Raw genomic sequence first — 18,756 nt, 5'->3', positions numbered from 1 at the left:
TCACCTGACGGGTAGAGCCCGTCTATGGGGGACTGCCGAGTGGGAGCAGCAGACTCGCATTTTCCGCGGAGTTGCGGAAGGTGTTCGGTGCAGCGGACCGCAGCTTGCGACAACGACTTCTGGGGTCTGGAGGATTTCGACTTCCGGTTTCGGCGGAGAATTCCCATCCCTACTCTGACTCACGGTACGGGGAGATGGAGCCCATGCAAGTGGGTCGTACCAGTCTTCCCTCTGAGGAAAGGGAATTACGCCGAAGAGGTAATCTATGCCTTTTCTGTGGTCGGGCTGGCCATTTTGTTTCCCATTGACCAGTAAAAGGCAGGGTTCACCAGTAATGGGGAGTATACTGGTGGGCCAAACCTCTGAGCTGATCCCCTATCAAAGACCCTTGTGCCATGCTCGACTCCTCCTGACAGGCAAATCTCAGGCCCTGGCTGTCTTTATCGACTCCGGATCAGATGTCAGCATCATTGACGAGGAACTCGCACGGCAGCTGGGCATCCGACAGGTTCGGCTGCCCCAGCCGGCTAATGCTAGTGTTAACAAAACTAGATAGCGAATATGCAGAAGGAAAATGATGTTTAATCACTTAAAGAAACACCCAGGAGGACACTGGAGGGAAAGCTGAGAGTAAAAGAGCTCGGACCTGATCAGCCTGACATAGGCAGGAGTTAAGGACAGAGGAAGGCAGTATGTGCTCTTTTTCAAGGAGCTGGTTTAGCAAGAAGGCTGGGCTAACTACCTGTAGCAACACCAGTGCTATATTTAGCTTCCCCTGCCTCCCTTTTCAAACGTCAGGATCAGACCAGTCTATGGACCAGACCCAGCATGGATCCAGACAGATGTGAGTGACTTAAAGCACATATCAGAAAAAACTAAAGAGCATGAACAAACTAGAGTCCACATGGATGATGCTATGCGACTAGCCATGTTTATGAAAGTAAACACAGCTGTCCAATGAGGGCTACAGGATAGGGATCAGTAAGCATAATAAGGAGGTTGACAAAAACAGGCACTCAAATAATAGACTGTATCAAGTGCTGTGTGCCTTTGAGCTAGCCCTGCGTTGTAATATGATATATGTTTTGAGTTAGTGTATAAGTTTGCCTACATTTTGGTAGAGCCCCCCCTGGAGAAAGATTCACCAGCCGCCACTGCATGCAATCAAAAGCCACTGCCTAACCCCCCCCCCCCATCGCCCCAAACATAAGCGCACGCTGATGCGCTCACACATGCACGGACATACACAACCACTCAGAAGCGCCACATGTAGGCTATCAACAACAGCCTGCCCTGGCCTCAGACCACCACAGCCTGACAACGGCACAGCGAACTAATGGCGCATTTCCACTACACGGCCTCGCTCGGCCTCGCTCGGTATGGCTAGGCCTCATTAGGACTGGCTCACTTTATGGCGCATTCCCATTACAGTTTAGGAACTGGGGTAGTATTTATAGTAACGCAGTGTAGGCGGAGCCGTGACGTCATCTTCAATGAGAACCCCAGAAAAACAACACAGCCGTTAGCTGTGAGCACTCAGAGCTCACAGCCCCTCATATATGTTCAGAAACTAGACAAAAGTTAAACAAGTACAAACCACAGACTGCCTGTGTCATGGTGAGTACAGTCGCTGGTTTATTTATGTCTGTATAGGCCGTTGTTGTGAGTGTGGACGGTCGGAGCATATATTGCCGCAGGTCTCCCTTGAAAAAGAGATTGTTGATCTCAATGGGATTTTTTAACCAGGTTAAATAAAGGCAACAAAAAAAATAAAAAAAATTGCGTTAGCTTAGCCAATCTCCATTTAGAAAACACGCATTTTAAAAGGTTTTTCACCTGCCGTTTGTCTGCAGACTTGTCAAAGCATTAATTCATGGTTTTTACTAGGGATGTCCCGATCACCTTTTTTTGCTCCCGATCCGATTCCGATCATTTGATTTTGACAATCTGCCGATACCGATTTTTCCCGATCCGATCTTTATGCAATGCATTAAGAAAAAAAAAAGGCGAAAAGCATTCAAGTTGTCCCTTAAACCCCACGTTCTCCACCACAGATAACGGCTGGTCATCCAACGCGATGAATTCAGCTATCTTGGCTGTTATTTTTGTTGGCCTTTTCACTGTTCTGGGGTAGTTTCTCTTTCCTTTTAAAAGTCTCTGAAAGTATTGGTTGTTTCAGTGCCGTTACCTGAATGGCCGCTGTGTACTCGTTGGTCGTGTTGAACGTAGCTCTGTTCTTTCCACCACGCGGAACCTCCGCCTTGCAAACATTGCATCTGGCTGTTACACTGCCTTCGCTTTCAATTTTATAATACTTCCAAACTCCTGACATTTTCTCTGTCCCGACTCCCGAGGCACCAGCTGAACGTAGCCTCTTGTTAGCTTACTGCTACTATTAGACACTGCGCCCTGCCCACTCTGTTGCCAGATTTGAGAGAAATAAGCAACCAGGTCTATGAAAACAAGCCCAAAAGAAGCAACACATACATGATGTTGTGTAATTTTAAACCTCAGGATGACTTTAAGACGTGAACATGGTCATTTTTGTTTTGTAACATTAAATTAAAAAAATATATTTTATATCAAAAAAATTTAAAAAAAATTCCCGATCCCCGATCTTTTTCTCTCGATTCCGATCATTTGAAAATCACGTGATCGGCTCCGATCCCCGATCACGTGATCGGATCGGGACATCTCTAGTTTTTACTAACCGGTATCAGTATGTTGTTACTTCGGCATCATTTTGAAACGTGTATTACAATTAAATCACGGTCAAATATGTTCATCTTGTTGTAGTTGTACAGATGAAGCGTCTTATTTTGGACAGTTTAAAATGCGAGGGTCGTGATCGGTTCGTGCACGTTCCGTGATGGCCGGCCGGCCCCCAGTCTGACTTGATACCGCCCCTGTGATAAATACATTTAATTATTGTGAAGCCAGCTGCAATGGATCATTGATCCACCAGGGGGTGCAGTGGGGTTCCACACTGGAGTCATGTGAAATCAACTTCTTTGTTGTTAAGATCCATATGTCACGGATAGGATCATAGTCTGTGCTAAATAAGACATATAATCATTTAAATAATGTTGTTTAGTCGGAAAAAACGAACGAGCCGGCTCTCCCGATTTTTAATCCTAATTTAATCATCATCATTGATGTTTATGTTCGCCGAATTGACATGAAATCACTGACAAATATGAATATTCTGTATTCAACTTCATTGAAACGATCAGGATGGGTGTTATTTTTCCCCACAATGACCAAGTTGCTGCAAATGATCCCATGTATTACATGTACATGGCCACATTCTCAACAAAGTTACGTAACGAAACATTCTGTATTCCTTGCTTACTTTTTATTTAATGCTTTATAACAGCTGGAATAGTTCGTTTAGAACAGGCACCTCACTCGCAATCTGCTCCTCCGCAACGCCTACCACCTACCTCCGGCTGAAATTATGAATGTACAGTAAGGCATAGTAATCATAGATAACACGGCAGGGCCCGTTACAGTTTGTTTTCATCTGATTTCAAATATTTCAAATGTCTGAAGTTAATAAATACATTCTCAGTGTTCAAGTCAATAATAGTCATATAAGAAAAGTACTGATCTAATAACAGAGATTTTATAAGGACTTTTCAATGTTCGACATCGCTCATGTGAAATACAGTAAACTGGATGTTGTGGTGCCGAGAGGCGGGGTATCAAAAGTACAAGCTAAACTTTTATTTAGCATCTGAACACACTTGTAAACAACGTGATGCCCGGGAAGCGAAGACCCGGCGGAAACAGCTGGTCTGGTTCACTAAAATGTCCGTGTACAGTATATCTGGTACTAATGTATAGCGGATCTTTGTTAAGATCCATATGTCACGGATAGGATCATAGTCTGTGCTAAATAATACATGTAATCATTTACAAAACATCACCATGTTGTTATGCGCATGTGCGAGATGTTATGCATGTGCGCATGTGCGAGATGGTCCGCCATGTTGCACAACTCAATTAAAAAAAGTGTGTTGGTGTATGATCACATTTGTATATGAAAATGTCAGAAGTTAATAAATACATTCTCAATGTTTAAGTCAATCACTGAAGATGCTTACGATATCATAAAATCTAAGTGTTAATGATTGTCAGTAGAGATGGGATGGCAGAAGGTGCTATATATATATATATATAATTCCAAAGCTGGTAAAGACCTTTCAAATTTAGCAATAATAGTCATATAAGAAAAGTACTGATTTGTTCTTGAATCAACTTTTTTATGGAAAATGTTTTATGTAATTTTATTTCATTTTAAATAAAATGAAAGACATTCACAGTTAATGTAATTAGATATACATTATTAATGCCATACATTTTTAAATGTAATTAGATATACATTATTAATGCCATACATTTTTGCATAAATATTTATTCAGTATGATAGCTGTCTAACAGAAGTTAAATCCATTTCTCACTTATTCTGACAATGTACTTAACCCCAAATAAAAGAACCCAATAAAAATAGTTGTTAAATAATAGTGAAGTCACGTTGTAATAACAATAACTCATCTCTCTCGTTTTTTTTTGTTTTCTTTGTGTGCTTTACCAAAAGCCACTGTGTCAAATGTCCTAGTTGGGTTGCCGTAACGAACAGCAGCCGGCTCTCGATTTTTAATCCTAATTTAATCGTTTATGTTCGCCGAATTGACATGAAATCACTGACAAATATGAATATACTGTATTCAACTTCATTCAAATGTTATTAACGTGCCTAAACTCAGTAATTCACTAAAAATTACTGATCCCTCCGCGTCGCGTCGCGGAGGGATCTTGATCCCTGGGTGTTATTTTTCCCCATAATGACCAAGTCGCTGCAAATTATCCCGCTTATTACATGGCCACAAAGTAACGACATGACTCCCAATATTAATTAAAATGCTTTTATGGATTTAGAAAATATTTTTATTGATTTAAAAAGAAAAGAAAAATAGTCCGTTGTTACCGTTTTTTAAACAGTCAGAATGAAACGGCAGCTCTCAGCTGTGTGTTCACACTCCTAATGGCCCATCACAGCTCTCTCCCCCTCTGATCTTTCTTTTCCAACAGTTAAGTTAACTGTAGGTTACTCTGAGTGACAAGCTTACAGTTAGTGAAGTAACACTTTTTTTTTGTGAGTCACGACCTCGCTGTTTCATTCTAACATAACGCTCCAAATATGACTGTTTCCACTCGGACTTCAATACAGCAACACCATTGTTTGGTTTCCATGGTAGCGTGTCTCTTTAGTAGCGTGCACTCCTTTCCTGTAAATGACAGGTCCAGCCAGGCAAAACAATAATATGAAATATGAACGTTAGTTTTTAACTGAAATGATCAAATAAAGTCAAAATGTCACAGTGTTTACAAACATTGACCATACCGTTCACCAGCCCCCACCCCACTATGTTGAGTATAGCCTACTCTTTGTTTAAAACGAATTGGCCATCGGAATGTGTGTGTCCCAACCCCCCCCCCTGTGATATCTCTTCTCCAGCAGTCTGTAGTTTGTGTTCGCAGATCATCACCCTTAGCTAATTATCTGTTTTAAATACCTTTTTAGACCGTAAACTTTAGAATGAAATGTAATACCGGTTAGTTTTTTGTGTTCATACTGACAGAAGAAGAAATAAATTAAGTATGAATGAGAATAAGACTTATGTAATGTATTGACATTTGATCAGTAGCCTATAAATGTATTACTAACTTTATCCACTGTGGTACCGAAGCTTGGATCACCGCCAAAGACATGGCCGAGGGCAGCTGGCAGCTTTCAATATTTTTCATGTGCGATTCTAACGCTTTCAGAAAGTGAAACATACAGCATCATTTGAGAAAAATAAATCAAAATAAGCGTTATAAATGAACCCTGACTACTTGTGTTTAGGACTCACTGTATTTTGCTACTCTCTAGGTCTGTGGGCCAAATCCAGATATGGGGGGGGGGGGGGTTCTGTTAGAAGGTGCGACGGGGGGGGGGGGAGAGAGTTAGACGCTCGTGAATTGTCAACGGGGGGGGGCCTCTCTGCACGGAGGAGCCGCGGAGAAGTGAATCACAGTGATCTCATAAACATATGACCAATGTGCGAGGGTGATGACATCAGAGCATCGTCCTATGGGCTTAGCCCAGGACAGGTACAACAGGTATTCACTCAGAGGGGGGTAGTTACCCATTTACATGTCAAAAAGCAACAAACAGTGGGCGGGTGGGGGAAGTATACTGAGAAGTATATAATGAGAACTGCTACCAATGGTGGCCTATTTAGTTTATTAAGAAATACATATTTGTAGCTTTTTTTTTATCTGCAGTAGGAAATGCAGAGAGTAGCGACAGGGCTGGTCCAACCTGATCTGTAAAGTGATCTAACTAAGTGCTATTCATTTTCTTGACGGGGAAGTGCAGTGTAAATGGGGGGGCTTATATGCATTTGAAAAGCAATATAAATCACACAGTTCGTATACAATAGGCATTAAAAGCACCGTCGATAACCATTGCTCTTCTCCTATTCAAACCAAAAGAGAAAATGCAGATATTACACTCTGAAAAGAAAGGGTAGACATATCTGTACTCTTAGTGCCAAGTAGCTAAATAAATTCTCCAAATCAAACCAAATCAAACCAAGATATCTTGGGTATTCACTCAGAGGGGGGTCGGTGAACCGGGCAGAGTTTTTCGCCGGTCAACGTGTGTGAAAGTTTAAAGTTTATCATCTAAATTTGCCGAAACAAGTTTAATATTCTGAAAGCCAAGACTTTGTTTATTTGAAATCAGATGAAAACAAACTGTAACGGTCCCATTTTATTCATATTCCGAGTCATAAAGACTTTATTTAAAATAAACATTTATAACTAGTTTAGGTTGTTTGAGAGGTACAGCTACCATTCTTTAATTAGATGTTTGATAAGTGCATGCAGATCACATAAAACACGTACACAGATACATTATTTTGTATTTTTATTAAATTCGACAATGTCAATTTCACTTTCCACTATGTCCACCGTTGTTTTTCACAACCAATGGCAGAACTTTATTGAGGCCTGTAATTAGTCAACTGCAGGTCTCTTGAAGTCTTTTTCTTCCAAAAAGCTTGTGACAAGATGTTATTGCTCTTGGGGCATTAAAAACAAGATTTTAACTTTAGTTTTTTATATAATATCTGCATTGTCTCTTGTGAAAAACTAAGTCTTAGTTTGGCCATAGTTATTTAATATATAGCGCCATCTCCTGGTTAAACCCTGAAATTGGAGAATAGTGGGAGGGCCTAACATTCCTGAATACTGGTCTTTGGCAGGTCTTAGGCAGGTAACTGGCTGGCAGTAGGCAGGAAGCTGTATGCTGGGGTCCAAAATAAGAGGCTCCATCTGTAGCCCCCTTGCCAGCGATTCTCTCTCTAGTTTAGCAAACTCAGCCCGACTCAGCCCTGTTTGTTGGCCCCGATAGAACCACGATTTTGTCGGGCCAGAAAAGAGGTGAAAAAGTACCCCCGGGCCGGAACTAGGCATAGTGGAAACGCAACCAAAAGCGGGCCCGGCACGACACGGCATGCTTAAACCGCGCTCCGCGCCATGGTGGAAATGCGCCATAAGAAGAGGATTAAACCTGTTTCCTTGATGTTTGTCTCTGGGGAATGGGCCGGTAGGTCTACATAGACCGGTTGCTATAATATAGCTTTTGATCTTGGCGTCGGGGGTCTCAATAGCGCCATAGAGTCCCCTATCGGTTGGGGCCCTTGGGGAACTGTTGGACCACCGCCGGGCACAGCCAAATCCAGCCTCTCCTCCTGGCTGGCTGGAGAAGAAGGTTGCACAGCCACGGCCACGGATACAGCTTCACTTGTGGAGCTAGATGGCAATGATGGTGGTGAGGCAGGTGAGCTATCGTTAGCCTCCGGTTCCGGCTGCCGCTGCACGTCAACATTGCTAACGTTAGCGCTCGATTTCGAGGACGATGTATGACAAAAAAAACGGTCTAGTTTTGTCAGTTTAGCTGTTACATCTCCTTGTTCTCTCTTGTCCTTTCTCTTTTGAGCGCTGCTCTTGTGCTTTGGTTTGCTGTACATTATAAATGCAAGCTATTAGATTTTTTATAATGCTACCGAACTTGCTGCTGCTAGCTACAGTACAGTACAGGTTGATTAAACGGTTCGCTCGTCACGCAAGGTATCACATGACATGAAAGGGAGCTAGGTCATTGGACAGACAAATTACAAATTAATTTAGGTTGCTTGGTTACTTCGAAGACTGCGTGAACCAATCAATGCCATTGGGGCCCCAATATTAAAAAAAATATATAAACTCTTTTTTATTTTTTTATTTCGCATGGGCCCCTTGCTGGCTCTGGGCCCCGGTGCGTTGCACCGGCTGCACCGTCGATAGTTACGCCACTGGAAACAGGTCTTTATGTAACTCTTTGAGTGAGAAATGTGTGTGCCTCAGGAGAAAAGGCAGATCATGTAATTGATCATTTTAACAGCAGGGATGCATTCACAAGGATGTAGCTTCCAACCCACGTTTAGAGAAGCTACATCATTATGCAATTTGTAATCTTGCTGGAAGAGCAATAAAAGGAACATGAAATACTCAGAGTTTCCCACAGGACTCTGAGACTATGGTGGGCTTACCTTGGACCCTCAAGAGGGACAGATTCATTATGGTTGGTGTCGCTGCTCTGATGTTACTAATGTAAGGTGAGGATTACACATTGGACCAGCTGCTAACGGTTATCACTTTACTATTAATGTCATTATGTTGGTATGTCAATCAGGTGTATTTAAACCCAAAATAACCTGATATCCATAATTTTAAATAGAATAAGAATAGTCTTCAATATCTGTATTTGTTTGGGTTGCACCTGGTGCAGCTGTGTCGCAATGAAAGTCAAGCCAAAGAGCAACACTAGGAATGCTTTTAACGTGAAAGAGCAGCACAAGAGATCTGAAGTTACCATCACACTTGATTTAACTGAACCAAGGCTGGCTCCAAACTTGTCACGGGGGAAGGAAGTCAGGACCCAAAAGCAGAAAGAGAGAGGAGGCAGGTATAAAAGCCTAAACAAAAAGTTAAAGTTAAAAGATTGTTAAAGGCCGTACCAATAAAAATGAAAGAGCAGGCCAGGTAAAACAAAAGTAGAAAAACATGAAAATCCAGAATAATACAGACAGGAAATAGTACTGCGACAGACTGAACCAAACCAGGGAAACATGATGATGAACTGACAGAGAACACTATGAGGGTTTCTCATTTCTCTAATTTCCCCTCCTCGACTCCTCGGTCCTCCGGTAGTGACCCGGAAATGGATTTCAGCGCGCCATGTTGAAGGACATCTCATTTCTCTAAATGCACATCGAGGATCGAGCATCGAGCGTCGAGGAGGCTCTCTGGAGGAGCTATAACCGAGGATACACTGATGGATCCTCCACGGATGTATTTCCGGCAACAGAGATGTTTCAAAGAGTTGTGACGCACGGCCGAACTTATCTCAGCCAATCACAGCTCTGCATGCATCCCCTGGATATTATTGTATTAACTGCTTTCATTGGGACGCGATGTTTACAGTGAGAACAGCTGTGAGGTCCGTGCAGAAAGCAGAGCAGTGTGTATAATATATATCACTCAGTATAACAGGCCTACTCTCTGTATTTGCTTTAGTTTAGTAGATATCTACAAACAAAGAGTCGATATTTTTCTAAAACCATTTAGTGCTTCACATAATAAAATACACAATGGCTGTATCCTGATATATATTATATGCTTTAGGAGCTGTAGGTGCGTGTGGTGCAGTGTGTAGGTGGTACAGTGTGTAGGTGTGTGTGTGTGTGTGTGTGTGTGTGTGTGTGTGTGTGTGTGTGTGTGTGTGTGTGTGTGTGTGTGTGTGTGTGTGTGTGTGTGTGTGTGTGTGTGTGTGTGTGTGTGTGTGTGTGTGTGCGTAGATGCGGCGGACAGACAGGTCTCAGTTGATTTGGTGTCCTATGCTTACCTTTAATACTTAATACCGTAATTTCATTTCCTCATTGTAGCGACCAGAGAGGTGAGGGGGGGGATATATCCAGTCTCTGATAGTGTTACGTAATAAATCGAGTGCTCTCATACTTGTTTGATTCTGAAATTATTTATAGTATATATCATCGACCTGGGCTGCCACACCAGCAGCCACGGTGCTGCAACTGAGGCTAAACTTCAAGGTTGATGAGGGAGGGGTAAATGTTGTCAGATTGAGGGGTTCGAGCTTTCAATTTTAAGGACCACCCTAATGCAGATGAATTATATGGTAAATGTCTGACTAGTATTATATGGCAAATCTAGTAATAGAAAAACAATCATTTCCAACCCATGGATCTGACCCTGGGAGCCTAGCAGCAAGAACAACCATTAAAGTGATTTTAAGCTAAAGAAGAAGAATTTTATAATCACCTTGGAAATATTAAATGTTTCATTGCATTGTTTCTTTATTTTCCACACAAAAATAAATTCAGTACACAAGCACAGTTCTTTGTGTATAAAAGCCGTAACCAGGGTAACCCAGGTCCATATTCTGTTTTCATTTAAGAAATCCGGCATCATCTAGTTCAGCCTTTACTAAATTGACCTTAGCTTTTGAGTTTTCAATGGCTTTGTAGTGGGAATATCTATGTTTTGAGATAACATTTAAAACAAAATTCCTGTGGAAATTCCTGGTAGCAAGTAATGTGTTTTAGGAACGTATTGTATTGATTCTCAAGTGTTTATATAAGGTTTTTCTTATCTATTAGAATAAGCATTTATTTGAATAGATTCATTGTCCTCCCATAGCTGATATAAAAAAGGAGGCAGTGATGATACACCTCCGTCTTCAGCTTGATATTGACTGGGATTTGAGGAGCCTTCAGAATGACTCATCTTTAGATAAATAAGTGTATTGCTTGCCCTGTTTATCATAATTGATGCTTCAGAATAGATGTGTACAATGTGTTTTGTTCATTTTCTGTTTCCCTTTGTCCTCGGTCTCCAGCTTCTGTGTCTCTGCTCATTGATATTTCCATCACATTGACAACATTAACTCATTCTGTCTTCTGATGTAAAAATTAAGACTTTTAAAACTATTTTTTTCTATTCTTGTTTCTTTACTGCAGCTCCCCATCCTTGCCTCTTCTGTTGTCAGTCTCTACTTCCTGGAGCTGACGGATATTTTCCAGCCGGTGCATTCTGGGTACAGCTGTAATGACCGCAGTCTGTCTCTGCCCTACATCCTGCCCAGACAGGAAGTCTGCACGCTGCCTCTGCTCTTCAGCTTGGCCTTCGCTGCTCCCACCGCCACTGTAAGTAACCTCTTAGTAATATCTGACAGTGATTATACATGTGTGGGCTCTGGTGTCCACAGACGGGCTGTTTCTAAAAGCTGGTATAGTACCTCTTCTGAATTGTTCAAATGTCTTATTTCATTTATCTACTTCCTCTTGGCCATATCTATCGGTACGCGGAAGACACCCAGCTCTATTTGTCCTCCAACTGGACCTCCATCCTCCCTCCCACCTCGCTCTCTGATTGCTTACAGGAAATCAAATCCTGGTTCTCCAACAACTTCTTTAAGCCTAACAGTGATAAAACCGAGGTCCTCCTCATTGGCACCAAATCCACCCTTACCAAACCTGACAGTCCCCCCCTCCCCTCAGGTTAAGAGCTGGGTGTCATCCTCAACAGCACACTTTCCTTCAAAACTCACATCAGTGATGTCATTCGGTCTGCTTATTTCCATATACGTAACATCATCCTCTGTTCTTATTGATTATATTGTCTAGTTTTTCTGCTGATGTTTTTTTTTTTTTTTTAATCTTGTATGGCGACCTTGAGAGCCTTGAAAGGCGCCTATATAAGTCAAATATGATATTAATATTATTATTATTATTATTATGCACAAATGTCATAGAAGAAGTGGTTTCCTACATGTTGCAATGTTCCCATGACTGACCACACTGAGAGAGTACAACACTAAGCTGCATGTTTTAAACATTAATACTGGATGGAAAAAAAGCAGCCATTTGAAATTGAAATTCATTCAAACTAACTGCCTGAGTGAAATTGCCTACCGAGCTCTTAGTAATGACTTCCAATCTGTTCTCAATTCACTGTCAAGGTGTTGTAGCAGCAGACAAACTCAGCTGTACAATAAATGTAGAGTCTAGGACACATAAACTCTAATTTAATGTAATTCTTAGAAACTCTTCCTCCGGGGCTTTTTAACTAATGTATCAAACAAATGCTAACTGCTAGCAGAGCCTAAACAATACTTGTTTATTTTTTTACCAGTGTGAAGTTATATTCTACACAGCTGGAATTGCAAGGGTCAAATGGTTTCTTTTACACCCCTAAACTCAAAGAGGAAATCCAGTCTTTAAATGTATAGATAGGGTCTTACAAAAGGGATACAAGTTTTAAGGATGCCTTGAATATGTTTTCTTAAATAATTGGGAACAAGATACGAACGCATGTTCACTTTTGCTGTGAATTCTCCTCGCTGCGGAACTAATAAAGGATATCTGATTCTTTTTTCTGATAAACTTGTCAAAAGGGGATTAACTAAACGATTGGGACACTCTTGATAAGACCTCAAACATATCTTAGGTGGAATCAGGGCGAGGGGTTAGTGGATTAGGAGTTGAAGGCAAGAGTGAAAAGGTGAGTTTTGAGGGATTGTTTGAATGATTTGAGAGTGTTGGCGGATCTGACGTGGCTGGGGAGGGAGTTCCAGAGTGATGGGGAGGCTGCTGCGAAGGCCCTGTCACCCCAGGTCCGGAGCTTTGTCCTGATGGGCTGCAGTAGGTTAGCTTCAGCAGACCTGAGGCGACGGGTGGGGCTGTGTCGTTGGATGAGGTCACAGAGGTAGGGGGGGGCAAGGTTGTTGAGGGCTTTGAAAGTGAAAAGTATGATTTTAAAGTCCATGCAGTGTTTGATGGGGAGCCAGTGGAGGTCATGGAAGATAGGGGTGATGTGGTTGGAGCGTCGGGTGGAGGTGAGCAAGCAGGTTAAGGATGGCAACCATCTCACATTAATGCATAAAAGAAACAGATAAGATTCAGAAAAAACGAACATTTACTTCAAGTTTAACCTTTTAGAGTTTTTTATTAATTGCAATGAGTCCTTTGGTAAAAGAAATTAATAAAAATGAGCCTCCAAATAAAATATGTTATTATTATTATTTATGTTTTCCACTGCAGGATGTTTGACTGGATCTCTTTTAGGCTCCGTTTACACTGAGACAAAAACTAAAACGAACAGAATTCGATATCAAAAAAGTATTCCGTCCACACGGAATCGGCTCAAGAAACGTGTCCGTCCACACGAGACTGCTCGACCCGCTGGAGACGCTGTAGTACATATGCCGGGCCTGTAAGTGGCGCCACAAAATACACCAAAAGCAGCGAAGAAGACCCCCCGAGCATGGTTGCCATGGTTGCCTGGTTGCCCTTCTGTTTATTCTCCGCGGTGGATTTATCACAATGTAGTTCATGTAGTTCTCCATGTCCACTTGTAGCTGATGGTTGTGGTAGAGGAGCTGTAGATTTGACGTGGGGGTGAGCAGCAGAGGTGGGGAGAGGCAGGGCTCTGGCTGTTTCGGCGGCCTCTGTTTCTCTTTTTCTCCCTCCCCGAGGCGAGCGTGTGCTCCTGCTGTAAAAGGCAGGTGCACCGCACCCACTGCCACTAACTCTAAGCCTGGCTCCCGAGCAGGACGTTCTCCCCGGTAGTCCACCAGCAGATGAAAAACACCCACCTCTCCGCCTCTTCCAAGGGACGAGGGAACCGTGCGTGGGGGTCTGCTGGAGGCTCCTGCTGGGTGCACTGTCCTGCGAGATACCGGGACCTGGCTCGAAACACTCGGAACACTGTTGTTGTTGTTGGCGAAACACATCAGCAATAACGCGGGTGACGCGGGGGTGAGCAGGAGAGGTGGGGAGAGGCGGGGCTATGGCGTATAGGGCGTACACACGGAGCCGTTTGGCCCCCCAGAGCGCTCCGTCCGCAGATCTACCCACCTTGGGACCCGTTATCGTTTGAGGGCTCCGTTTCCGCGGTTCCGTTACGGCCTCGTGTGAACGAACCGTCCATATGATAGAGAACTGTAGCGGATACAACCCGTTCCGTCTCTGTGTAAACGTGGCCTTAGTAATCTTGATGTGTCCTTTTCTTCTTCTATGGTTTAATTTGGACCGGCAGTACAATTAGTACTGTTCTCTAAAGATTTCAATTTGCCAACTACAATATAAACTATAATGCACATAACAACAATGATTGAACCGCACATTGATTCCTATTTTCTTCTGCTAATGTTGAGGGAGTAAGGTTAACATTTGGATGGACACCTGCCTGTATTCCACCATTGCCAAAACTTCGAAAGTAAAAAATAAGGAGATTTTTTTTTTGGTCGCTACTCCATTAGTTAGCTGACAAATCATCTTTGACTAGGAGGAATCCTGCTGTGGCAGTCCAGTCTCTGTAAAATTGATGCAAATTAAAAATGTTATTGCACATAAAGCAGAATCTAAATGCACTTTTTATACCAGAGAGACACATGGTTTACCTTCATTTCTTGTGTTTAACTTCATTTTGCTGCAGCTTTTCACCATTAAGATTAAATAACGTGTGTTGCTTTTGAAGCAGGACGTAGGTTGCAGATGATCTTGTCGTCTCCCTTGTGTTTGATTGACATCTCTTCCTTTTCTCACATCAAAACAAAAATCCCCACACTTATGAGTCGGGACAGTAAGATATCAGCAACAATAAATGATCCAGTAATATTTATTGCATCTGGCGGATCATTCAGACTGATGTATGTGGTGATCTGCCCTTCCAACATCCTTTCTGTGTCTTTGTGTGCAGATTCTGATCGGAGAGGCCATTCTGTACTGCTATCTGTCCCGGAGGTCAGCAGCCACTCAGACGGAGGCCAACATCAACGCTGCAGGCTGTAATTTCAACTCCTACATCCGCAGGGCTGTACGCTTCATAGGTGGGAGGACACATGTTAAACACACAGCTGCTTAGATGCATGTTTTCTAACTGAGCCACAGAAACACAAATAACAGTTTGCAGTAACAAATGTTCTGTCAGAGTTTGAGTGGATACTGGATAATAACCAGAGTTGGGAGGATTACTTTAAAAGTGTTTTCTGTTTCAATTACTAGTTACCTGTAATAAAGTAATCAGTAATGTAATCTGTTTACCTCACTATTAAAGTAATGTATCCTGATACCTACTTTCATTTACTTTTGGATTACCTCAATATTACATTACAAGTTACTTGTTAGACGCTTTTATCCAAAGCGACTTACATACTCCATACTGTGAGCAATCCCCACAGGAGCAATTTGGGGTGAAGTGTCTCAGGGACACAACGACATGCTGACTGCAGTGGGGTTTGAACCTGTGCTCCTCTGATCCGAACACCAACGGACTAGTCCACTGTGCCACACGCCTCAATATCAGAGATGCAAATAAAAACAATAGAAAATAAATATCAATAAGAGATTTTTACTAATTATATTGTGATAATGGAAAAAATAAGACAACACAACAATGTGACATTAGAAAACAAGAAACCAAGAAATCCTGTATCAAAAATGTCTTCTCAGTGTTTTTCTGAGTGAAAAACATGCCTTTCACCGGGCAAATTCAGGCAGTACGCCTAACTTTTCCAAGTTAGAAAACATTTATTTTCATTTACAAAGCAAACATAAAATATGTTGCCTTTAAGAAGTAAAGATAACATTTTGTTTTATTACACATTTTAAGAACATCGACTATTTTTAAACAAATAAGGGGTTACTCCCCAAGCCTGACAATATGACCTTAGAAAAGAAGAAACAAAGATATTTAGGATCAGAAATGATTTTATTGATAGGAAAACCTGTCTTTCATGAAGCATATTCAGGCAGTAGCCTATACACCAACACTGAAACACATGAGCACATACTACAGTTTCAAAAAGCAGAAATACAATCTGAGCTGACAGAAAATGCTCTGTTTTAGTTTAATACACACAGTTAAGCTCAAACACACTATTTTATGAACATATAGGTTCACCTGCTGAATTAAAAACAGAACAAATGAAGCAAAGAAAGTGAAAACCATAAAGCAGATTCAGGCAGTAGGCGTATAGATTCACTCTTAAGAGTATTACCCTACAGAACAGTACAGTTTACAGAGAAGAGAGAACATCTGATCCTTTACAAAAACACTATATGCTCTGTTTAGTTTTCTGCTAGTAATCCTACATTTTTGTAAGTATACAGTAGCAGTATTCTGATTAGACCTTTTTAATTTATTTTATTGTTAGGAAATACAGTTTTTTTTTTTGTATCCTGATCACGATATCCATGTAATCTGTTACTCCCCAAGCCTGATCCTAACAAAATCTTAAAGGGCCCATGTCATGGCCATTTCCACTGATCATAATTCCATTGTTGAGGTCTACTAGAATAAATTTATATTGTGCATTTTTCCAAACTCACATTGGTTTCTCATACAGCATCTCTGTAAACTACATGTATTCACTGAATTTCACTCTCTGCCTTTAACGGCTCGTTGTAGCTCCAATAGCTCCAGCCCCCACCCTCCCTTTGAGCACAGTGTGCTCTGATTGGTCGGGACGTTGTGAATCGCGCTGAGCTCCGTGGAGGTGTTGTTTCCTTGTTTAGGATACACAGCGAAACACAGCCAAACTCATCCTGAGCACACACAAAGTCACAGCCGAAGTAAAAACGTGTGGCTTGATATTGAGTAAGAAAAAGGTTGATAAACGCTGTGAGAATGGGTCTGCAGAGAGAATGGGTCTGCAGAGAGAATGGGTCTGCAGAGAGAATTTTGCCGCGATCCCAACTGTCTGTTATCAGCCTGCAGCCAGGGAGGAGAAATCAGCTGAGCTGCCTGCTCCCTGCACACAGATGTGTGTGTGAGGAAGTCCGTGGATTGGTCAATTTGGACCAATCAGCGGGGGCTTAACGTAACGGCTCCGCGGACGTAACGTAACGGCTCCACGGATTGGTCCATTTCGTTCCGGGTACGGCTTGACATCATGCCGTACCCGGAACGAAATGGAAGAATCAAATGGACAATGACATATCTCCAACGAGGCGTTTTGGGGAGGTATTTTCTGTGTTAGAGTTTTACTCGCTACAGGGTGTACTTTGAGGGTTAGTGACTCTGCACACCGTTTACATGCATAAAAACCTTCATAACACACAAGGGGACGGGTAATAACCGGAAAAGCATGACATAGGCCCTTTAACATTTCAAATTAGAACAAGGTTATTGTATATATATTGTACTAATGCAGTGTAAAATGTTTTGCTTCCCACAGGTGTCCATATCTTTGGCCTGTGTGTGACAGCGCTGATAACGGACATCCTCCAGCTGTCCACCGGGCAGCACACCCCTACTGGCTGGATGTGTGTAAGCCCAACCTGACCCACATTAACATGTCCACCTGTGATGAGGCTTTTATTCTGGAGGACATCTGCTCTGGACAAGACCCCGGGCTCATCAACGCTGGGAGGTGAGGCTCAGTGTCACTGTGGGAGGGAACTAGAGTGTCAGAGGACGTGTGGGTTTATTGGTATTTAAGTTATGAAAGGTAGAAAAAAGCTATAAACTACAGTATGCGTCATCACTGTCTCTGATGGATGTTTTACCATGATGACATTATGAACAAAATATATAGAGTGGTTTAGGAATGGTAAACTCGGAAATGAGTGAGCATTTTAGCACTTCCAGTTCCCTCGTGTTGAAGTTTTTTGAAGGAGATTTTGGTTAGATTCCCAAAATAGGGACTATGATTAGAACAAGCTTACAAGATTCTCCAGTTTTGTTGTATGACATATAATACGTCACTAAATACCCCACTGGTGAATGTCTAAGGCTTTTATGTGTCTTTAAAACAGCGGATGCTAACAAGTGGCTAAATGAGACCACTAAACGCCATCACACCAAACAGTTTTAATGATAATAAAAGTGGTGTTAATATGTGGAGATAATCCTGCTGAATCAAACGTGTTAGTATCATACTGCTAACATGTGTTTGCAAAGTTACAAATCATCACAGCAAACATTAGCCACCTTTAGCCGTAGCCTACAATTTGCTTTAGTTCTGGTAATTGCATTTAAACCTAAACTATTGTAAAAATGTTGTTAATATGAAGGGTTTATCCTGCTGAACATTACGTGTTAGTGTCATAAGTGTGGGGCCTAGGTATAAAACTCACGGCTCGCACAGCTTTATTACCTGCTGCTATAGTGGCCTGGTGCACGTTTGAATTATAGATGCCACTGAAGGTGGACACTGTGGGGGATGGGCTGCGTTGGTTTGACCCCTGTCTTTAAGCAACACTGAGCAAGACATTGTGTATCTACGCAAAGAATGTGCATGTTAATGTTAGCCGCTATATCTAGCAACAGATACTGCACGGGGCTCTACAGTTAAACCATTATTTGTAGCAGCTCCACAATGCTAACACTCATTAACAGTCTCTCAAGTGTTTTTGGAAACACTGTGCTAAAGGAATGATGCTTCGACTAAAAGCCTGCTCTCCTCTCACTAAACTGTGAATGCCACTTCAACTGTGGGGACAAGAGATGTCATAAACTAACATTTAGAGTTCAATGCCAATATAAGTGAAATTCCATGATTCTTAATACCAATTCACACCACGGTGAAAACAGCACAATATATCCACAATTTTTTTGTTTTGCTTAGGGTTTTGTTAC

The 18,756-nt window shown here is 42.0% G+C and overlaps 1 protein-coding gene across 1 annotated transcript in view; it reads left to right on the top strand.

Moving 5' to 3' along the window:
• LOC117473240 (phospholipid phosphatase-related protein type 4-like) overlaps window positions 1-18,756 on the top strand; it is a 36,950-nt gene that overhangs the window by 344 nt on the left and 17,850 nt on the right. The window contains 5 exon segments of the mRNA XM_034118770.1: window positions 313-508; window positions 11,133-11,318; window positions 14,875-15,004; window positions 17,354-17,422; window positions 17,425-17,548. Coding sequence (XP_033974661.1) covers window positions 313-508; window positions 11,133-11,318; window positions 14,875-15,004; window positions 17,354-17,422; window positions 17,425-17,548 — 705 coding nt within the window.

The sequence above is a fragment of the Trematomus bernacchii genome, unplaced genomic scaffold (genome assembly GCF_902827165.1).
Source record: "Trematomus bernacchii unplaced genomic scaffold, fTreBer1.1, whole genome shotgun sequence".
In the NCBI taxonomy this organism is placed as follows: Eukaryota; Metazoa; Chordata; class Actinopteri; order Perciformes; family Nototheniidae; genus Trematomus; species Trematomus bernacchii.
The sequence above is the reverse complement of the archived record's forward strand: the minus strand, read 5'-3'. Positions and strand labels throughout refer to the sequence as shown.